This window comes from Adiantum capillus-veneris, chromosome 19, assembly GCF_014529385.1.
Source record: "Adiantum capillus-veneris isolate H3 chromosome 19, ASM1452938v2, whole genome shotgun sequence".
Taxonomy (NCBI): domain Eukaryota; kingdom Viridiplantae; phylum Streptophyta; class Polypodiopsida; order Polypodiales; family Pteridaceae; genus Adiantum; species Adiantum capillus-veneris.
In genome coordinates this window covers 30,538,079-30,562,395 of record NC_140949.1, presented here as the reverse complement: position 1 = coordinate 30,562,395, position 24,317 = coordinate 30,538,079, and the positions used below count along the sequence as shown (strand labels likewise).

The 24,317-nt window shown below is 41.6% G+C and overlaps 1 protein-coding gene across 1 annotated transcript; it reads right to left on the bottom strand.

Moving 5' to 3' along the window:
• Positions 1-128: 128 nt before the first annotated feature.
• LOC147433774 (uncharacterized) lies at positions 129-1,606 on the bottom strand. The gene is made up of 3 exons (XM_086489544.1): positions 1,425-1,606; positions 1,237-1,353; positions 129-902 (listed from the first exon to the last, which is right to left on the bottom strand). The coding sequence occupies exons 1-3, from the start codon at positions 1,604-1,606 to the stop codon at positions 221-223; spliced, it is 981 nt and encodes a 326-aa protein (XP_086345670.1). The 3' UTR covers positions 129-220.
• Positions 1,607-24,317: the final 22,711 nt, after the last annotated feature.

Below are 24,317 nucleotides of genomic sequence, written 5' to 3'. Positions count from 1 at the left end.
AAGCGATGTTTTTTTGACCGCAGCAACGCGTGGGTCGCATACTAGTAAAGACTTATATGGCGAATGTACCACACGAGAGAGAGAGAGAGAGAGAGAGAGAGAGAGAGAGAGAGAGAGTTTTTAAATACTTTACGTCATTAGCATAACATTTCAAACCGGGAAACATGAACGTAGCAGAATCAATGGAACGTTCATGCGGAGCTAGCTGCTGTCATCAATGTTAGACCCGCAGGTAAGGGGATCTCGGAGGAGGAGGAGAATGCGGTTTTTTGGGGCCGTCTCTGGGGGCTGGCTGGTAGTGGGAGTGGTGGGGCGGTGGATGGGAGTGTGGTGTGTGATGAGGCGTGGCCCGGGGTCGCCATGAACGGGTGGGCGGGGGAGGCGTGAGGAGCGGAGGCGGCGCAGAATAAGAGAGGTGGGGAGGGGGGCTGTAGACGGGAGGAGGGGAGAAGACTGGTGCAGGACGCGCCTTGTGGTAGGGCGGGGACTTGGGCGCCGAGTAGACGACAACGGGTGTAGGAGGTTGGTAGTGGGGCGAGGACATGGGTGGGCTCTTATGAGTAGAGTGGCCTGCTTGGGGGGAAGCGGGCGGAGGAGACTCTTTATGCGGCTGGGGAGGTGGTGACTTATAGTAGCCAGGGGGCTTGTAGGGCTTCTGCCCACCACCACCACCATAGTTGTTGGTGCTGCCGGCCAGCGCACAGGAGAGCAGGGAGGCCAGCACAATCACAAGCGTAAACTGATGCCCCATATTGACTTCTCCTGGGTGAAGGAATGCTATGCTGAGACTGACGATGGCTTCTCCCCTCCCGTTTATATAGTTGCCGAGTTTATCAATGTCGCGGTTTGAACACTGCTTCTTCACGGTCCTCACATCACACACTTTTACGTTGACTAGCTGACTGCATGCAAGAGTTGCGCGCCACCGCTAGTGCTAGACATAAGTGTCTCTCTGATTTTAATAACCAAACGCTTTCCCAAAGAAAGTCCACAAACGTACCAAACCGATGCGGCAATTAGGCAACAAGTTCTCTCTCTCTCTCTCGTCATCCACCTCATATCCAGAGTTCTCAATCAAACATTTGGTCATCCAACATAGAGCATGTGACATGTGACACGTTCTCAAAAACATGCAAGTCTCTCAACATGCTTCCAAATCATCCATGTAGTGATACTGAGTATGTTGGTGCCGGGAAAGGTCTTTGAGTGACCTTTCCGTCAAATGAGGGCGACTACCAAGCGACCAGCATAGGCCGGGAGCTAGTGGTGGCAGCAATTATTCCAAGGGAAAGGTGAGTCAAAGACCTTTCCCGATCGTTAAGCGGCCTGGCGAGGACAGAGGCTACAGCTGAACTGCAAGATTGTAGTATAGGCGAGCAATTCAGGTGTCATAGGCAAGATTACGACAGCTGAGATGGCCGCACCTCAATGCATTCCACTCATTGCAAATTTGGCACCATTTAATTGGAGAGGGCAAAAGTTGCAGTCCGGTTGTTGACATACTTGAAATCTGATGGTGCATGCAAAAATTCTGGTCAGGAATGGGCAGTGGATGAATGGCAAGGATGCTCAGGTTTCCCTGACCCAAGGCCTTGACGGTAAGCATCTAGTCCTTACAAGGTGGGGAAGAACCTTGAGCATAACCAGGAACCATATCTAATGATGCATAAAAGTACGTTGTGGAAGCAAGCATGAAGATGAAATCCTCAACCTCTAGCTCTCATAAACAAGTTGAGGACCCTACATTCTAGGACAGAGGGGGCAGCATAACAACCGATGTAGTAGATAGAGAGTGGGAGAAACCTCCATCAAGAATAGCAACAACGCTACGAGCAGCAACAAGCGACGCCATAGTATGGGAGAACAATGGAAAATCAAGCAAGGCAACGGCATTAAGAGGACATGTTGCCGACTAAATTAGGCAAGCCAAATATACCCGCAGCATGCATCACACAAGGCTTGTGTCGCATGTTGCCACCAGTGGTAGCAACTGTAAAAATGACAAGGCCTGACTCTGTCGAAGGAGGATGGATTCCGGGCACCATGCGATAGGGGAGGCTGAGGGTGCACGGGGACAACCTTTGTACAAAATCCTCCCCCCCCCCCCCCCCCCCCCCCCCCCCCCGCACTATGTATTTAAATGTGTGCAACTGTCTCCTTGTATCTATTTACAGTTTAAGCATAGAGACTTTATGAATCTCTTAATTTTTATATAAAAGAAGTGGTGACAATCTTCTTCCCAATTTTGTGGCACAATGCATGTGGATGTTGATTGTAATGAAGAGGTTCTACAAACATGGAGCCCTTCACCTTGTGAGATCAACCATTCAAATTGTGTCTGTGACCAAATAAAGGGTTGTCTCCAACTGAATAAAGGGCTATCGCCAGGGATTTTATTAACGTAATCACGATCGGGTGATTACGTAAATAACTATAGTATTTACATAAAAAAATCACATGATCACGTTAATTGTTAACGTGACTTTGATTTTGACCTGCAAAAACCTATAGAGCCAGTTAGCCCTCGGGGCTTTTTCAATTTCCCTACGGGACCCGCCGGGCTTTTTCATTTTACCAGCGGGCCCACCGGGTAAATGCAGTAGCCCGGCGGGCCTGCCGAGAAAATAAAAAAGCCCGACGGGCGTAATTATATAGAGTAAATAGTGTGCTAACCCCCGTCTTTTAACTAGGCAAATCCTTGGGGAGTGTATCCAAGTGCCGGGTATTGTCATCTCCTTGTATTCACCTAAGGTTACAAAGTCACGGGTCCTTTTTTTTGGGCCGAACGTGATTCTTAATTCGCCACTTCTAAAAAAAAATTAATTCATTTACCGACATAAAGGTACGAAACCAAAACAACTAAAAACTTGGGGAATCATGCTCATTGCGAAGAAGCCATTGGTCCAAATAAGGGCTGTAATTGGTTTTAGAAGATGAGCATATGTAAATGACGAGTCGATAGTCAAGGGTCGGATGTCCTCTAATAGTGTAACAGGCATATAAAGATCCTTGAAATCTTACATTTGAGTTGATTTACAATATAAGAACTATAATCCTTGATTGAGTTAAAATAGCTTTTATATATTGAATTGGTTGCATGGGTGGGCTACAATCCTTCACTGGGTACAAATAGTCCCCAATTGGGTGATTATATTGAAGATTTATTTGTGTTAGTTCATGCATTGGTTTATACAGAGAGTGCATTATGTATTACGATAGATTATTAGTGCATGAAATGACCAATCATATATTTTATTGCTTTCGTTTGTTTTTTTGTAGCAAATGAAAGTAGATGTGTCTTATTCTTTGCAAATCAAAGTGGACATATGAATGATCATTATAATAATAATTGCATAGAGAGATTCATAGCATTCTTATGGTTATTACGCCATGTATAGACTACATTGCAATGTGTATGGTTACTCACAATATAGGTGATCGATATGTGGATTGACTAGCGTGCATTGAAAATCTCATATTGTGCATCATAGTTACTTTCATATTGAATGGTTTTTAAATTATAATATATATTGAAAAGAAAAAATATATATTTTCAGAACTGAACATCTTGTTCTTTTCTCTTCAGTTTTAATTTAAAAGCAATGGAGAAAAATGTGGGCACAAGTGGTAAGAAGAAGCTAAAGAATAAAAAAGCTCCTGACAAAGAGTGGGATTATGCTCACAACATATGCGGCCGATATATGGAGTGGCAATGTAAATTTTGTCACACGACAAAATCTGGCAGTGCACCACGTATTAGGGATCATTTTCTAGATAGCGCTAAAAACAATTGTAAAAAATATGAACATTCTCAGGCACGTGCAATTGCAAAGCGTTTGAGAGAAAAGCTCGCCAAAAAGGGTGGCAAGAGACAACAGATATATAGCTTTGTGCCTTCGATCAAGAGTTCCCAGGACTCTGCAGATCTTGTAGTGACGCCAACTCGCCTTGGAGAACAAACTACACAAGGAGAGGAAATTCTAGGTAGTGTTCCTTTTAAACGTCACAATGAAGGTGGACTTTTTCAAATGCGTCAAAAATTACTACATCAAAGCTTTCGAGTGGAGTCTCTAGAAGAAGCACAAACAGCACTCGCCAAAGCAATATTCTTTACTGGAAGTGCTTTGGTCATGGTAGACAGCAATTATTGAAAGGCTGCTTAGAAGAAAATCGGTGAGTTTGGTCTAGGATTTTCAGCTTCTCCTTATCACACGATAAGAAATGTTTTCTTGGACAAATGTTACATCAAAGTCAAAGAGCGTGTTGGCAAAATAATACTTGGGAATATTTCGCTTTCAGGATGTACGATTGTGACTGATGGCTGGTCAAATGTTCAGAGAAGACCGTTGATCAATGTAATGTTGGTTTGTCCAAGGGGAGAAACGTTTATAAAGGTGATTGATAGTTTTGGTGCAATTAAAAGTGGCAAATACATTTCTGAGGTCTTGAATAATGTAATTAAAGAAATTGGTGTTGAACATGTCGTTCAAGTTGTGATGGACAACGCAAAGAATTGTAAAAATGCCAGTAAATTAATAAAGAAGTGCTTTCCACACTTTTTTTTCCAATGGTTGTAATACGCACAGCTTGAACTTGGTGCTGAAAGATTGGTACACTAGCGAAGAAACCACATGGTTCGCCAAAATAATTGATACAGCACGTCAGGTTATGAAATTTATCTTGAAACGACAAAGAGTGCTCGATTTGTATAGGATGCGCATGTCAGTGATGCTGAAACTTCCTGTTGTAGCTCAGTTCTGCACACACTTTTATACCTTGGAATCACTTGTCCGTAATAAATGTGATGTGATTGACACATTCAATTGCGTGGCCTTTGATGAATGGTAGCTTGAGCAGAAAGAAACAGTGAAAGATAAAATTACATGTCTACGTGGCAATGTAAACAAGGTTGCTTGGTGGAGGAGTGTAATGGATGCATACCATGTAATGATGCCCGTTATGTTCGCGATCCGCAATCTTGATCAAAGGGCGCCAAACTTGGGCAAAGTGTGGATGACATGGTAGTCAATCCAACAGAGTCTTGAAAACCTGAAGAGCTGAAAGAGTTTGTAGTAGAGAAGAAGTGGCGATTACTATTCTCTAGCAAACAGCGGAAAATTTTGGCTAAGTATTTTCATACAAGGTGGAAGAGCGCTCATAGTCCACTCAATAGCGTGGCTTACATGCTCGATCTAGAGTATTGGAATTTAGATCTGATGTCCAATACAGAGGTGGTAGGCAATTTCTATCACGTGGTCAACACGTTCTACTCCAACGTTCACGACCGAATTGATTACATCAAAGAAATGAGTGCATTTAGATTAAAAGAAGGTCCTTTTGCGAATGATTTTGTACAGGTAATGGCAAAAGAGCAACCTGCATGGAAGTGGTGGATTGTGAATGGTGGAGAGCATTACTCTACCTTACGTCCACTTGCAATGAAAGTACTCGCACAATGTGCATCAAATTCAAGTTCAAAGAGAAATTGGAGTATGTACAAGTATTTTCACATCACTATTCACAACAGACTATTAGCAAACAGAGAAAAGAAATTAGTATATATGTATTGCAACAAAAAGATATTGAATCACATCAAAAGTGCTATCTACGAGGAGGAAATGCCAACCTGGTTGTATGATTGTCAAAACGAAGATGAATAATATTTCAATGTTGGTGTATCTCAATGCACTATACACGAAATAGAAGAGAATTTGATAATAGATGTGGAGGTTGAATTACAAGGAGAACCACAACACTCAGACTTAGAACCAGATAACAACTCAACCGATTCAATATAGCTTGAGATTAGAATGAGTAAATGTCAAAAACCATTGTAAAAGACCTTGTATTCAAATGTGTTTTGAGTAATTACAATGCTTCATATTCTCGATAGTACATAGTTTGTCGCGATATTACATAGTTTGTCGATCTCAATTGTGTTGCCCTGAAGCAGCATCTTGCTCATCAAGAAGATTTCTAATTGTGCTGGGGGTATCTGGCCGTGCTTACTTGAATTTATATTCGTTTGCCATGCCAAACATAATATATATTCCTTGTGGAATATCTTGTGAACGGATTGCGCATTGACTGCTGTTTTGCATCAAACGAATAAGACAAACTAAATGATAATAGTGACCACATGTCAATGTATAGTACCCACTCCATCCATCAAAATTCTTGGAGCAAACTGGACATTGGGAAGATGAGGATGCATATGAAGTAGACGAGGAGACCAACTCCGGATGCAAGACAAGGTAGCTGATGTGTGTCTATTGTACAGGAGTTGGATTCACTCGCCGTGTCAGGTTTTGAACGTCCTGACTTAAGCGGTGAATGTTTTTCTCCATCCGTACTTGTGAGGGTTGCAGTGTCTAGGTGGCTATAGAAAGACGTGTTATTTCTGCATCTTTCTCTATCAACTGTGTCGTGTAAATATCCTTCTCTCTCTTTCACTGTAGGTCGGCGCCTTCCACTATCAATGCCAGCTCATCTCGGGTGAAAGTGACACAACTCTCCCTTAAATCATGAGTGGCAACAGTTGTCTCCTTTGACAAGTCTACTGGTCGTTGTTGCACAAAGTGAACATATAACATTTTGGCAAAATATAGCGCACAATCTCCATTGTACAGGGGATGGCCATAAACCTCCAAATAAATCCTCTCAGCGTTATCTTTGATACCATGATGGTTGCACTTCGAAACCTTCCACCTTCCTTCACTACAAGAGGCTATTCATATTAGCGACGCTCACACAGCGACGCTCAAAAAAAAAAATCCCGGCGTCGCTATGAGCGTCGCAAATTTCTTTGTTAATTTGCGACGCTCATAGCGACGCCGGCTGGGCTAAAAAAATAACCGAGCGCGCCCAAAAAATCAGATCTCAGATCTGAGTTTTTCGGCGCCCTCAAGCAAGGAGCAGGTAACTCTCTCCCTCTCTCTCTCTCTCTCTCTCTCTCTCTCTCTCTCTTTTTCTTCTCCACACACACACACACACACACGAGGAGAGGAAGGAGAGCCAGGTATGCTCCTTCCCTCTCCTCATTCTCATGTTCCCTTCCCCTCTTTCTCTCTCCCTCTCTCTCTCTCTCTCTCACACACACATACACACACACACATAGTGTTTTTGAAAGAGAGAGAGAGAGAGAGAGAGAGAGAGAGAGAGTACAAACATAAACAAAAACGCACACACACATACATAAACAAAGAATGCACACACACATTGAGAGAGGAAAAGAGAGAGAGAGCATGCATAAACAAAAAACGCACGCATTGAGAGAGGAAAAGAGAGAGAGAACATGCATAAACAAAAAACGCACACATTGAGAGAGGAAAAGAGAGAGAAAACATGCATACGATCCAAAAAAACGCACACACATTGAGAGAGAAAGAGAGAGAAACTAATTTAACGTCGTAGGAAACTAATTAAAATTAAAAGACCTAAAGATCTAGCCGACGAGGAGTTGAACTCAAGACCTATTATTCAAGAGGGAAATGGCATAATCAATCTATCATACTTGGCATGGGTGATAGAAAGGTTATACCATTTATCTCTTTTTATTGGCACACACATCCACACACGCGCACACACACAAGAAGAAGAGAGTTATAACGTCGTAGGAAACTATCTTAAAAGACGTTAAAGATTAGGTTATATGTAGACTTAAATTAAATTAGATTTAGGTTTATTTTTAACTAGATTTACGTTTATTTACGCTAGATTTAGATTTACGTTATATTAGATTAGATTTAGGTCTCCATAGACTGCGATGCCTGCATGAAGCGGGTGAAGAAAGCCCTCAATGGAATATAGGGTATTGCTGCCTTCACTCATGGTGGGCTCCGTCGATCCAAAAGTACTGGTGAAATGTCTTCAGAAGATAGGGAAGAAGGTGGATCTTCAGGGCGGCAAGAGTCACTACATCCCCAACACAATGACCATCTAGACAACCTCTAGTCATTCAACAGCAACTTCAAAGTTAGTAACAAGAGCAAGAACGGTCTAAAGGGCCAATTGCTGTCGTCAGATGTGGATGGAGATGAGGCAGCGTCACCGCCGGAAGTTAACTCTCACATCTTTAGTGATGAGAATGCCAACTCTTGCCGAGTTATGTGAAAAATTATGTGTTAAATCAGTTTTAAGGTTCTTATAATCCCTGTTAGTTTAGTTCTTTGTTTTTAATATAACATAATTTACGTTAGATTTAGATTTATGTTATATTAGATTAGACTTAGGTTTATTTAGGTTTACCCACACACACAAGAGGAAGAGAGTTTTAACGTCGTAGGAAACTATCCCAAAAGACGTTAAAGATTAGGTTAGATGTAGACTTACGTTAAATTAGATTTAGGTTTATTTTTAGTTAGATTTACGTTTATTTAGATTTACGCTTATTTACGTTAGATCGAGTCCACGCAAGAATTACTTACGGTTTAGGGTTTAGAGTTAGACGAACAGTGAAAAGATCTACTGTGAAAAGATGTTAAGATGCTGTGAAGTGCTACAGCTAGAGAAGAGGCAAAGGGGTTTTGTCCACTACATGCAGTATCATGTAGACGTGGGTGTGTAGATTTCTTGTACCCACAAATATAGGTATTGACCAATAAAGACGAGATTATAACCCGGTGGTTCTGATCTCCGTGCACCTCTAGACCGAGGTGTGCGGGGATTGGACATGACTAGAGAATGTGAGGTAAAGAGAGAGAGAGAGAGAGAGAGAGAGAGAGAGAGAGATAAGACGAAGAATGCCAATAGAATATTAAATTTGTTGTCCAGGTTATAAGTTTTTTATCCTCATTATGAGTAGTGACGAGGATGTGGGACCGTCCAACCGAAACACCTATCTCTCAACGAGGGTCTTATGTCCTTGTAATCAATGCAAGCATGCTGTGCGACGGACAAGACGTGTTTCTTTGCAGCACGTTCGCGAATTTGGCGAGTTTGATCCATCTATTATAGATCGAGTTGTTGCCAATTATAACTCGTCGGACTCTGACGCTGGCCAACAAGCAGCAATCTTGCAACCCAATAGACGTGTTCGCAGGCGCTTTGGTCAAGCAGCATATGTGAGGCCACAAGATGTAGCCTCTGACAGCTCGGGGGATGATCATGCAGAGCACATTCCCAACGAGGCAATGTTTGAGCCCGAGATTGATGAAATGATCGAGACGATCATGGATTCAGAAAGGCTTATCTATGATGATATGAAAAGTGAAGCCGATACGCCATTGTATAATGGAGCACGTATGTCTAGATTGAAAGCACTCCTGGTTCTTCTCAACATGCAGGCAAAGTTTGGATGGAGTGACACTAGCGTCACAGCGCTTTTCAGGTGATCTATTACAATTAGTTTACTTTAATTAAACTCTAAATGTATAATGATCTGATAGATTTTTACACGACTGTATCATATTTTTATGTTGTGTAGATTGCTGAAAGAGCACATACTACCAGCTGACAATGTGATGCCAGATTCCCGAGATGAAGCAAGAAAGATTTTGCGAAACTTGGGGATGGATTAAAATTCTATCCACGCTTGTCCTAATGACTGCATTCTTTTCAGAGGGGAATACATAGACATGGAGAAGTGTCCGAAATGTGATTCCGAAAGATATCGAGTAGATCTCCACAGGACAAAAATTCCACAAAAGGTTTTGCGACATTTTCCTCTGCTTCCTCGCATCAAGCATTTCTTCGAATGTAAGTCCATGGCCGCCCTAGCATCATGGCATGAGGAGAATAAATCTTCGGATGGTGTGCTACGAATTCCTGCAGATTGCGTAGCGTGGAAACATATAGATGGAACATGGTCGGATTTTGCCAGGGAAGCTCGAAATTTGCGCTTAGGCCTGGCTATGGATGGCGAGGAAGTTATGCTGAGTTATGCGAGGATGAGAGAGAGATCTCTTAAAGCCACAAATATTGTATTTGAACAATTTTGCTCCGTGTTGTAAAAGCTCTGGCTCTCTAAGTACCTTCCATGGTGTATAATGCTCTTTTCTACTCGCGCTCACATCTTTTGATTGAAAATTCTGAGTTTTCGACTTGCCTCTTCTATCACTCGATTCATTGCGTCATTGTATTTATATGCGTCATTACGTCATTGTATTTAATGGTCTTTGCGTCATTGTCTACTCTATTCATTCAATATTAGGTTTAAATATTTGTGTGTTTAATGCAGGTATGGATGATGAGGAGTTTCTTACTTCTTTGTCACCGCAGCAGAGACAGTGGTATGTGGAGCGTCATCGCTCTGGCGCATCATCGCGCGTTCCTACTCCATCCGCATCTCCCTCTCTTTCGGAGCATTCGGCGCGCTCCGAAGCTTCGGCGTCGACGAGACGAGCTTCACACTCGTCTAGACACCGGCGCTCTAGTGGTGGCGGTGGCGGTTGTTGTGGGGATTCCGCCACCGATGCCTCCACACCGCCTCGTGTTCGACGAGGCTCTTTACCCTCCCCTTCTTTGCCCGCCCCCACACCAGCCACAGCATCGCCATCTACGCCAGGTTTTGCACGGCTGACTGTTCCTAGAAGCTACACACCTCTACCTACTCCGCCAGGAGCCACCCCTCTCGACACTCCTCGCTTCGGGGCCCAGAAGCCGGTGGAGACACCTGACGTCCGTACCCCCATCGACACGCCGCTAGAGACCCCTGCCGGGACACCCAGGTTCACGCGTCACCGGCCAGAGGGCTTGTCTTACTCCATCGACTTCAACGGCGGCATCATCATGGATGATGACGGCAAGAAGGTGATCTCGCGCATGCGTGGTCTTTGCTCTCAGCTGTTTAGACACTACATACTAAACAAATGGAGTGAAGTACCAAGTGATTTAAAAAACAGAGTCATCAGCATACTTCATGATGAGTTTCCCATTCCAACACGGGATCAGCGCTTCAATGAAGACCTGATGAAGATTCGAATGCGCGAATACTGCAAACACAAGCGTTCCAAAGTGCAAAAAGCAATCAAGAATGGGTGGAACAGGCCAGATTGGCTGGCCAAAGAAGATTGGAAGAATGCGAAGAAAGCAGCGCGCGAGAATCCCGACAAGTGGAAGCAACAAAAGGATGCAACCAGAGCGCGAGTAGAGGCAGGGAGCTCGCACCACTTGGGGAGCGGTGGATGGGCATCATTTGAGGCCGATTTTGTAAGTGTTTTCACATTGCTCTTTATGTTCGATAGTTTAGGGTTTATGAGTTTTTTAATTCTAACATAATGAAATCTTTGTATGTTTTGACAGTGGTCGATGACAGGACGTGATCCCACACCGTACGAGCGCGAGTACGCAGGCAAGAAGGGCTTAAACGCCCTGATGGACATTCTCAGTTCTCGCGGCGGCATGGTTAGTATTAGGGTTTACTCTTTTTTATTTTTTGTATTGTTTTATAAATGTCGTTATATGTTTATACTTACTGAAAGCTGTCTTATTGTCTTTTTTTGCAGAATCCGACAGATACGCTGCTTGGACGCGATGAGACGTCTGACTAGACGACGTCAGTTTAGCCGTAGCTAGATAGCATTAGTTTAGGGTTTCTCATAGCTTATGTATCATGAGACAGATTTTATACGTCTTTTTGAACCATGTATATTATGACATTTGTCACCGCAGTTCCTTTTGCCAATCAATTCTTTATGCCTATGATGTTGTACAATTGTCATTATTACATTTTCCAATCAATTCATTTTGCCTATGATGTGTACAATTGTCAATTTTGCAAACAATGCGTCTTGTGGGTGACTATTTTGGGTCTATTATCTACCCTTGCACTTTTTTTAAAAAGTGAATCAAGTACAATATGGTTGATGGGTTGAATGCCCTGCCACCAAAAAAAAATTCTCTCGGGCGTCGCTATAACCGTCGCTATTTATGGCTCTGTAGCGTCGCTATGAGCATCGCTATAGTCTTCAGTGTAAACGTCGCTATAACCGTCGCTATGACCGTCGCTATAAGCGTCGCTATATAGCGACGCTGATAGCGACGCTCTCGTAGCGACGCTCGTAGCGATGGTTTTAGCGACGCCGGGGGTTATAAAAACCCAGTGTATTTCCGTCGCTAACAGCGTCACAAGAGCACACAACCTCTTGTAGTGCTTTCTTGATCTCTGCATTCTCACATGGCCATATTGTCTTGATCATGTCCTTTGTCACTTCTTTATTGATCTCTTTCCACTGCATATGGTTTGGATTTGCCCACTTTGAGAGTTGGCGAGCAGTACGCGTCGCTTGTTGTGCCGACATGCCGTGTGTCAGAGACTTCATGCACTGAAATGCATTAACAGCCGCTTGTTGTTGATCATCAGGCAATGATTGGGTGCCAATATCTTGTTCTTGATCGGCCATTTTCTCTTAGAGCTGTATTCAACAGCGTGGAAAATATTCAATATCATTGGCAAATATATATTCTCACTCATTGGGACACTGCGCGGAATCCACTAAATCAAACCACAACAAATGCGACTAATTGAACCACAAGGAAAATTTGAAATACTGACAATTAAATGAAAATTTTGAAATGATTAAAGATAATTGACTCAATTAGGTGAACCACTTCAAACCAGATAATACACTTCAATAAAAAAAATAATACACTTGACAAGACATGTATATCATAGAAATGTTTAAATCGGATAAATGATGGTGCAAGTTCAACAAGTGGACGTTACACAGGGTTAGGGTCTATCTTTAAATGTTCTTTGAAAAATATCAACACGTCAAAATCATTCCTTCTTTGGTCCCGCTCTTTTAACTTCATCCAACAATCTACTTTAGTTCGAATAGCCCTCATAACATCTTCGTCCGGGTGGTGAAAAACTTCTTCTTGAAAATAAAATTTTTTGGTTGCACTCCAAAAATCTGCTAGCATGTCGAACAGATATCCCAATGCATAAATGTCACTCACTTTTGTGTATGCATTTGTGCACCGTGGATTGTATAGTTCGAGAGCAATCCACGGTCACTTAGCCATCTCAACGTTCCCTGCTCTCTGTGCATTCAAAACTGCTTCGTCCGACTGTACGCTTGGAGACAAATAATTATTTGCTACGCGCTTAGCAGGTGTTCTCAACATCATACCCCAATCAATGATACTGACGCGGGGTTTATTGGTGCGAGTAAAGTCCAACATTACGTTGAACGGGTGCAGGTCATTGTGCACTATATCGGCCAAGTGGGCAACCGCAACGCCGTCGATTAAGGCATGACAAATTGCCAACATCTACTCGACCACTGCTTTGATCCGCACCGTTGTCAAGAAGTTGGCGGTCTTGCCAAGAAGGCACCGGGCCTCTTGTTGTGAGAGTTTGTGAGGAAGCTCAAGGGTTATGAGAAGGAGCTAAGATGTAGATAACATAGCTTCTAGAGCTAAAGAAGAAATATAGCGAAAGAAGCCGCTCACTTTTCCTTACAAACACACACGTGATGGAGAGAACTCATGAAAGATAGTCAGAACAAAACAAAAATAAAAACATCGAGATTAGGATCATATCGTATCATGGGTAGGATAAAAGGGTTAATGGATGAGTTAATGATATTTAATCTTTGTTGTCCAAATAAGCTACGGATTGCTCTTTGGAACTGTAGCTTTGTGCTCACTATAATGTATATGTTTTGTCTAGCAATTGGGATTAGTTGTGAGTACGAATCCTCTTGATTCATAATAAACTAACCACATTCACATCAAAAGAGAAGTCATAGTCAATAATAGGTAGTATGAAGGGATTTGGTGAGAGGAGTATTTCGTTGAGCCTTTCAGGACCAAATAGAACACTATGCGTTGCTGAAAGTGAATCTTTCGACTAATCCAAATGTTGACCCTAAAAGATTGCACTGAATGGAATTGAAATAAATTACCTCTATGTGGATTATGGTTATTCATCAATGATATACTTAGTATGTTCAAAGATAAAGGTGTGAAAGAAGTGAAAGGAGAAGAAGAAGATAGTTTCTCTCCCAATCCCTATTGTTGCCCTTAGGCAATAAGGATACTGCGGGGAGAGAAGTACCTGTAGCAAGGAGATTCTAGAGTTTGTGGAAGAGAATGAAAACCTTAAGAGAGAGAGATGCTTGTGGAAGATGAAGATATGGTTACTTACCTTGTGCATATAATTGTTTCCCGCAAGAAGGTTGTACCCATTACATTGACAAGGTTGCTGCTTGAATACCTTCCAATGAAACAATTAGGACACAACAAGAGAGATGAAAGGAGTAAAGATAGAATTAGAGATAGATCTAAGTGTGGTGGTGGTATTCGAGATAGATAATGAGAGATAGAGATAGAGTTAGAGACAAGTATTGGACTAGATATGCAAATTGAAGTAAAACTAGCAACATATATCTTACATGAGAGCAATCGCCACCACCTTAATGGAGAGAGAAGATGAGGCAAGACTTCAGCCTTTCTTCAAGAGAAAGTGTGGCACTAAGATGAGTGTGTCACTATGAAATTGAGCTATTCTCACTCACTCATAACTTGCCCCCAATGAAGAGAAGGTTGCCCTTTTTATAGGTGAGGGAGCCATGTTTTACATAATCACTTGATTAGGCTAAAGAGTTAGACCAAATCAAATATTCTTTGGATATTTCCTAAAATGGGCAATATTAGGACTCAAAATATCATGAAATTCAGCATTTTTGGTCGTTAAGGCTCCATGTGGGTGCATGATGTATGTGGGCCCCACCTAGGCATCTTTTGTGTGGCTCCAGCAGGGGGTCCCAACTTGTGTGTCTTGTCCTTCAAGGCATCTTTGAGGTGTCACATTCACATGCTTGTGTCTTTTATCCTCCAAGTATCTTATTTTATGGAAAAATACCAAGATTACCTCTTTTCAGTTGATTCACCTGTTTACCATCTCTTCTTGCAGTGTAGTTGTGAGAGGGTTTTTCACTGGTTTCCCTGTAACTTTTGACCTGTAACTCGGATTGACATGCTTCAAAAGGCAAAATTGGCCTACTAAAAGAGCTTGACTTGGTTTCGGCCTTTTCTCCACACCCTTAGGTTGGGATTTTCAAATTGGGATGGTCCAAGAAGCTTTGGATCTTCTTTTTCATAAAGTCTTCTAGTAGGCCCTTCCCTCTTGTATGTATCCAAGAAGGTATGCATTATTGAAGGGTTATATTATTAAATAAATGTGAAAAGAAGAAAATAATTTATATATGGTAGGGTATAGCTGAGATATTAGAAGAAATATACAAATGCTTTTCCCCCAGACAAAAAGAGGCACAATCATTGATACTTCTCTTGCAGTACTTTCTAATAGTAATGTACATTTATATTACTTCAAAGGTAATACTAAGGTATGGTAGAAAGCTTTTATTTTTGCATATGAGTATTATATGAAGTATACTTATGTGTCAAAAAGTCACAAGATAAATCGTTTAATGCCTGTTCCCACTATATACGTGCCACAGCACGACATCCACCCCCTCTAAACCTGCATATCCTCCGGTATGTGCCACATGTCTCTTTGTAAGATCAGACCTCTTGTACATCTTCCTTGATTTCTTCTTCACTGGATGATTCCAAAGCTTCATGTTCACTTTGATCTTCACCTGTATTTTGCTCTTCTTCCTCATCAACATCTTCTAGATCATTGTCTCCTCTTCTCTTAAACATTTTAATCTTTTTTCCTGCAATGGGAATCTTTACTTCTGTACCATCTAGTTCATACAAACTGTAAGTAGCATTTTCATGCACATGCTTTACAACATACGGTCCAAACCATCTTTTGGAGAACTTATGCATGACTGTGTGCTGGTTATCAAGGCTACTATCATACACTAAAACCCAGTCACCTTTGTCAATTGCTTTGCTCCTGAGTCGATTTCGCTTATCAAAGTAGTCCTTGTTTTTCAACCTTGCATCTTTTAGTTGTTCTTTTGCAGCTTCAATGTCTCCAGGTCTTCTCTCTAGTTGCCTTATACGCAGTGCAAGGAGATCTTCCCTGCTAAGCCCCTCTTGCCAAGGTAGTACATTCCATGTGGGAATTGTATCTTCAATCGGTATCACTGGCTTTTGACCATACATTAGCTCCGCAGGCATGTAGCCAGTTACTAAGCTATGTGTTGTACGATCAGCCCATAAAGCATATGGTAACAGTTTTGGCCACTCAACAACTCTTCCTTCACAAGCCTTGGCCAAAGCTTTGATGATAGGAGGATGCCCTCTTTCACTCTTTCCATTTCCTTCAGGGTTGTAAGCTGTAATAAGAGAAAGCTTGATTCCTAATCTAGAAAAGAACTCCCTTGCTTTTTCGGCATCGAGTTCACCTCTATCTGCAGTGATTTTTCCCACACAACCATAACGGCAAATCACCTCTTCAAGAAGGAATTTGCACACAGCTTCTGTGGTTTTAGCTCTTAATGCTCTTCCTTCAACCTGATTAGTTAGGTCTTCTCGTGCAAGAACCAAGTATCTCATCTGCCAGAGTCCTAAAGGCATTGTGACTAGATCCATAACCCATTTATAGTGCATGGCTAGTGGATATGTAGGGTGCAATCCATCACGATGTCGGACATTTGAATACATTTGACAAGTTACACATGACTCTACAAATTGAGATACATCTTTATACATACCCTTCCACCAATATTTTTCTTTCAACTTGGAGAAGGTTGCCCACACACCCCTGTGTCTAGCCCATAGACTCTCATGAAACTCTTGCATGAGCTTTACTTAAGTCTCTTTTTTGCATATAACTCGTTGTGGTGTAGCACCCTTTTGTTTAGGATGCTTCCACAAGTAACCATCCCTCAAAAAGTACCCATATGCTTTCCTGCGTATCCTCTTGAATTCTTGTTCAGACCAATCATCCTGTTTTGTTAGAGTACTCAAGTAGCTTCCAATAAGAAGCCACTCACCTTCATAAAGCTCTTTCAAGAATGATTCAAGTAGATTAGTCATGCAGACATTGTTACCGTTGACATGAGAGATAGAATAGAACTTTGTGCCTACATCATCTCCCTCGTCAATCATTTGTGACTCATCTTCATACCTTGCCCTTGATAGCATATCTGCCCACTGTATTGTCTTTACCTGCAATGTGCTTAAACTTAGGATTTAAGGACTTAATGTAGGCAATCCACCGCAATATAGCAATGTCTGGCGTTGAACAGCTTGTAATCATCCCAAGAAGTGGTAGACAATCTGTTTCTACAACCGCACATGCACCAATTAGATACTCTTTCCCACTTTTATGGTTTGTAACCATATCCCATAACTCTCTCTTTATCTGTGGATAGTTTCTTTGGCGAGAACTTAGTACCTTTGCTCCAAATCTTACCACATACCTGTGTCCTTCTTTGTCATCTTGCCCTATTGCCCATCCAATCCCTGTAGGACTGGTGTCTACTGTCACAATTACTGGCCTTTGACACTCGTAGTCTACCTTTCTCAAAGTTGTTGCTGACTGGAGCAACTCCTTTAGCTTTTTCATGGATTTTACATGTGCTTCTGTCCATTTAAACTTCTGATTCTTTCTAAGCAACTGATAAAAAGGATCAGCTACATGTGCATAATGTGGAATCCAAATAACATAGAAGACACATGCTCCTAGAAACCTTCTAACCTCAGTGATGCTAGTGCACGTTTCTTTCATTCTTTGGATGGCATCTACCTTTGTTGGACAAGGTTTCCTACCATATGGCCCGCACATGTGCCCCACAATGAGCACTTCATTGACACCAAACATAGACTTTTTTCCTGACAATGTAAGATTCACTTCTTCCAACCTAGACAAAATTTTATCACAATCATTTATGTGATCTACCACAAACTTGCGACATCCCTTGAGATCCGAAGCTTCATCTTTGTCACTTTCTTCACATCTTTTGATAGGAAAATCATCAATGAAAGGCATTGTGATTTGAGGAATAAAGTCACGTAAGACCTTATTCATCCCATTCATCATATGTGCAACCGAGTTGGTTGCTCCCTGTGGTAAGGTACACATCCTTACCAAACCCAAAGGTGTCCTCATGGCTGTCAAGTCTCTGCTTTCGATTGCAAGCTGAAATTGATCATACCCTAAGTAGAGATCCCCCATTGAGTAGATTGCCCTCCCTGCAAACGCCTCTGCAAACTCATCCACAATTGGACCTGTACCTACATTTCTAATTGTCACCTTGTTTACTGGTTGCATATCCTGGATGAAGCATAGAGAACCATTCTTCTTTGGAATAGTGAACCACCTGTTTGAGTGTGGAGCACAAGAAGGCTCCAAGATTCCCATTTTGATTTTCTCATTCAGTAGCTCTACTAACTTTGGCAAATGAGCCTTTGGAACCGGAATAGGCCGCAGATTCCAAGGCACATGAGGTATTGTGAAAATTACCATAGGAGCTACAATAGAAGGATCAACACATCCTATCTCATGTGGCTCAAATGCAAAAGCCTTACCATGCTTTGAAAGCATTTCTTTGAAGCACTTTGTCTCCTCCTGTGTTAGAAACTCCTCGCAACCAATCTGCAACTCTTGAAAAGACTCCTTTGTGAAGGTATGCCCGATCTTTTTAGGATTCCTCAAACTTGGTTGTAAAGAAGCCTGCTCAATCTTTTCCCTGTTATTGGGTGGTAAGGGTGAAGCTACTGGTTTCACCTTCTTTGCTATACTCTTGTATTTAGTTTCAACATGGACTTCTGGGCTAACTGTTTGGCTTTCTTTAAAGGCTTCTATTACTTGATACATTTCCATAGAACAAACTTCCACAACTTCATTTTCAAGATGCAATCTAGACCTCATTATAGCATCAAGCTCACCCATAGTATCTAAAAAAGAAACTTGTTCACACAAACCCAAAACATTTTCAGTAGGCTTTAGCAACCCACTCTTTTTCATGCCTATTTGTACATTATGCACATATTGCCTCTCACATCTCTTCAAATCTTCAAGTTTTGTAAAACATACTGATCCATTCCTTGTTACCAAGGAGCTCATTGAGAAAGTTTCACCTATTTTTGGATCAGGCGAGACCCTTTTTCTTTCTGTACCACTGCAATCCCGCTTTACAATGGTACTTGGCCAAAACCCATCATTTCTCTATGATCATGAAACTCTTTGCTTACCTTTGGTAGAGGATGTTCTCTGTGGTTGTCACGATTTCTTTCATGGTTTACACAAACTGTGAGAAATTGGACAGCTCGTTTACCATCTTTGCTGCATATCCTAGCATATGTTGAACCATCGTACATTACCTTTGTTTCCATTCGAACTCCCACAATGTAGGGCTGTCCAAGGATGAGATGATATGAAGATGTATCCTGTACAAAGAAGTTTTGGTCAATCTTTACATCACCTATTGTCACCTTCACACCTGGACATGCTGCATACAATTCACCGGATGAATTGTTTGCCACTTTTACCATCCAGCCATGATCTGTTCCATCGGCCATTTGCACTTGTTGTAGATACTCTTTGACATTATGTTTATTTCTGAACCATGGTCAATCAAGGCAACAAATGGCTCTTCAAGATCACCTACCTTGACCAAAGTTTCTGTAGTAGCCCTTGCCCAGTGACTTCGTGAATAGTAGCTCCTAGGAATATCTTCAACTTCTTCATCATCATTTGAGAAATGCACTTGCTTCACTCTCCCACCAGATTAGTAGCATCCTACCACATCTCCATCATCCTCCTTATTTAGCAGCTGCATCCCTTGTGTCTTCAAGGTTTCCCCTTCAACCTGTGGACGAGAAACTTCAGCAAGGGTTTGCCTCTTCCTCTTAATGATGTCAATGATATCCTCATGGAATTCACGCTTTGCAATGCCAAGAACTTCTCCCAGAGTAAACTCAATCTTGCTATTCAAGATCCTTTCCTCCAAGACTTTCTTTAAATCTGTAGCAACCTCAATATCAGATTGTAGTTTATAAGTTGGGCCTTTTGTCTTACCTTTTGTTGGCTCTTTCTTCTTTCCTATTGTAGACTCCTCCATGAGTACTTCAGGTGGAGATGCTCCTTATGTCGAGGGTGTTTGAGAAGGCATTGAGTCGCTTCTTCCCCCACTTCTAGAAGCTCTTTTTGATGGTCCTTCATCAGCATTCTCACGTCTGCGCTTCTCTTCTACAATTGCCTCATTTTTGTTGGCATTTTGTAATGTAGGCATGCACTGACAATGAGTCCACTGGATCATTCCATCCTGTTTCTAGACGTATGCAATCACCTGCTTCATGTAGAATCTCTTTTGTAAGCTTTCCCTTTTTAGCTAATTGCATGACATTTGGCCAAATTTGACCATGATGGTCACTCACCTCTTCATCACAAAAATGTTCAATTTTTACTCCATAAGTAGCTGCCTCAACTGAAGAGGTGGCATGCTTAGTTGCCATATCTTCAACTAAGGTTTGCATTCCCCCCTTCCCAAAGTTATTTCTCAAGGGTAGATCTATTTCTCTTAAGTGGATTTTACCATCCTTAAAAAAGACAACATCTTTTGACAAAGCATCACTAAAATCATCACAATCCCTTCTTACATGGTCTGTACTATCACACCAAATACACCTATTAACAAACCCTTCTTTGGGCTGTTGTCTTTGTCTAGGAAGTGGCCCTGATGGTTGGTCTTTTTCTTCAACCTTTGCAAGCTTGAAGAAAGCTTCACCTTCATCTTCAAGCTTTGCAAGCTTCACCTTCAAGTCACGCATTCCCTTCACAAGCTCATCTAGCATGGACTCATCAAACTTAGGAGCGATAAAAGTAAGCTTTACCATTTTGTCAGAAGTTGAGGTTGAAGGACTTGTAGTGTTTACTACCATCTTGTCCCTTCTTCTTTGTCATTTGGTAAGCAACGAGACAGCACCTTCAACTTCATTCCAGTCGGTCTTTAGTCCTTGCTCAGCATCTTTATCTTCAAGAAGAAGCTCCAAATTTTCTTGAAACTCTTTACGTGCGGCTTGTAAGAAAAGATCTGTCTTCTCTACATCTAGTGTGGCCCTTTCTGTCCTAGTGAGTTGTGCATAGCGCCGCTCAAATTCCCTAAGTAGCTCTGTTATTGATAGTCCTTGCTTTGGCTTTGACTACCCATTCTAAGAATGTCCTTTTGGTCACTCTCTCCGAGTCCTCCATGAAATATTCCTCCTTTAAAGCTACTTTGAGTTCTTCCCAATTTCTCCCATGCCCATCTTTAATTGCCCTAACATGCTCCCTAATTTCCGGAGCAACAACTAGCTCAAAGCTTTGAATCATCTCACCTTCTGACACGTGATGCAGCTCCATCTCCTTCACATACTCGCGTAAGTACTTGGTTACATCTTCGCCATTGAACTGATCCATTTTGTTGACGACCGCTTGTATGGCCTTCGTTGCTGAAATCTCCCTTCTTTCAATAGCATGTTGTTGTTGCATGAACATTGCAAATGCTTGAAACATTTGCATTGTTGCTGGGTCAAAATGCATACCCTGTTACTCAGCATGATCACCCATGGTTACCCACAAACTCTCACCCTGGCAGATTCGCGTCGCGCTCACCAATAATATGTCAACAAGTTGGTGGTCTTGCCAGGAAGGCACCGGGCCTCTTGCTGTGAGAGTTTGTGAGGAAGCTCAAGGGTTATGAGAAGGAGCTAAGATGTAGATAACATAGCTTCTAGAGCTAAAGAAGAAATATAGCCAAAGAAGCCGCTCACTTTTCCTTACAAACACACACGTGATGGAGAGAACTCATGAAAGATAGTCAGAACAAAACAAAAATGAAAACATCGAGATTACGATCATATCGTATCATGGGTAGGATAAAAGGGTTAATGGATGAGTTAATGATATTTAATCTTTGTTGTCCAAATAAGCTACGGATTCCTCTTTGGAACAATAGCTTTGTGCTCACTATAATGTATATGTTTTGTCTAGCGATTGGGATTAGTTGTGAGTACAAATCCTCTTGATTCATAATAAAATAACCACATTCACATCAAAAGAGAAGTCATAGTCAATAATAGGTAGTATGAAGGGATTTGGTGAGAGGAGTATTTTGTTGAGCCTTTCAGGACCAAATAGAACACTATGCGTTGCTGAAAGTGAATCTTTTGACTAATCTAAATGTTGACCCTAATAGATTGCACTAAATGGAATTGAAAGAAATTACATCTATGTGGATTATGGTTATTCATCAATTATATACTTAGTATTTGCAAAGATAAAGGTGTGAAAGAAGTGAAAGGAGAAGAAGAAGATAGTTTCTCTCCCAATCCCTATTGTTGCCCTTAGGCAATAAGGATACTGCGGGGAGAGAAGTACCTGTAGCAAGGAGATTCTAGAGTTTGTGGAAGAGAATGAGAACCTTAAGAGAGAGAGATGCTTGTGGAAGATAAAGATATGGTTACTAACCTTGTGCATATAATTGTTTCCTGCAAGAAGGTTGTACCCATTACATTGACAAGGTTGCTGCTTGAATACCTTCCAATGAAACAATTAGGACACAACAAGAGAGATGAAAGGAGGAGTAAAGATAGAATTAGAGATAGATCTAAGTGTGGTGGTGGTATTCGAGATAGATAATGAGAGATAGACATAGAGTTAGAGACAAGTATTGGACTAGATATGCAAATGAAAGTAAAACTAGCAACATATATCTTACATGAGAGCAATCGCCACCACCTTAATGGAGAGAGAAGATGAGGCAAGACTTCAGCCTTTCTTCAAGAGAAAGTGTGGCACTAAGATGAGTGTGTCACTATGAAATTGAGCTATTCTCACTCACTCATAACTTGCCCCCAATGAAGAGAAGGTTGCCCTTTTTATAGGTGAGGGAGCCATGTTTTACATAATCACTTGATTAGGCTAAAGAGTTAGACCAAATCAAATATTCTTTGGATATTTCCTAAAATGGGCAATATTAGGACTCAAAATATCATGAAATTCAGCATTTTTGGTCGTTAAGGCTCCATGTGGGTGCATGATGTATGTGGGCCCCACCTAGGCATCTTCTGTGTGGCTCCAGCAGGGGGTCCCAGCTTTTGTGTCTTGTCCTTCAAGGCATCTTTGAGGTGTCACATTCACATGCTTGTGTCTTTTATCCTCCAAATATCTTATTTTATGGAAAAAGACCAAGATTACCTCTTTTCACTTGATTCACCTATTTACCATCTCTTCTTGCAGTGTAGGGTTTTTCACTGGTTTCCCTGTAACTTTTGACCTGTAACTCGGATTGACATGCTTCAAAAGGCAAAATTGGCCTACTAAAAGAGCTTGACTTGGTTTTGGCCTTTTCTCCATGCCCTTAGGTCGGGATTTTCAAATTGGGATGGTCCAAGAAGCTTTGGATCTTCCTTTTCATAAAGTCTTCTAGTAGGCCCTTCCCTCTTGTATGTATCCAAGAAGGTATGCATTATTGAAGGGTTATATTATTAAATAAATGTGAAAAGAAGAAAATAATTTATATATGGTAGGGTATAGCTGAGATATTAGAAGAAATATACAAATGCTTTTTCCCCAGACAAAAAGAGGCACAATCATTGATACTTCTCTTGCAGTACTTTCTAATAGTAATGTACATAATCATTGATACTTCTCTTGCAGTACTTTCTAATAGTAATGTACATTTATAATACTTCAAAGGTAATACTAAGGTATGGTAGAAAGCTTTTATTTTTGCATATGAGTATTATATGGAGTATACTTATGCGTCAAAAAGTCACAAGATAAATCGTTTAATGCCCGTTCCCACTATATACGTGCCACAGCACGACACCGTCTCTATCTCGCTTACAGGGTTGTTTGCTACAAGCAATGACCTCCAGCCGTGTTGTAGCCTGTGCATGTGTCGTCTGAACAATCCGTGACCGAACGGTAAGCGGCACATCATGTCGCCCACAGTACCCCCATTGTAGTATGGGAATATCGTGATCCAAGGAGCTTCTGTAGTAAACCCGATGCACCTTACAATGGAGGGGTGAAGCGTTTGCATTCCTTGGTCTATCTGAAAGATGTCAAATTTCGCCTCACTCCCTCCCTTACAACATTTTCCCACATATGTAATGTGGTCTGGAAAATATGAGATGCCTTTGATAGTGTACAACGTGCACACACCGAAGGAGCCTGCTCCAATCCTCATACCTTCTACCAAGGCTTCGTGAGGGATTCCGACAAGATGAGCGTATTTTGCATTCAAAGTAGTGCGCATGATTGTGCCGGTACCGTTGGCATCGGATCGACAAAGCTGCTTGCGCATCTTGGGCCATCTTCAATCTCTTGGGTAAAGCTGCTTGGTCCTGCGCTTTCAGACGCTTCATCTTTACCTTCTGTTCTTCCCACAATTTATCACAGAGCTCTAATTTTGACATGTCGCAAGTAGGTGGGATATCTTCCTTTAAGTCTCTGCAACATACCT

Excerpts from the sequence above, each read along its gene's own strand:
- LOC147433774 (XM_086489544.1), bottom strand. The coding sequence starts at position 1,606 with ATGCTTACCGTCAAGGCCTTGGGTCAGGGAAACCTGAGCATCCTTGCC. Across the intron at positions 1,354-1,424 it reads AATGAGTGGAATGCATTGAG|TTCAGCTGTAGCCTCTGTCC; the intron begins GTGCGGCCATCT and ends ACAATCTTGCAG. Across the intron at positions 903-1,236 it reads CGGCCTATGCTGGTCGCTTG|TCAGCTAGTCAACGTAAAAG; the intron begins GTAGTCGCCCTC and ends TCTTGCATGCAG.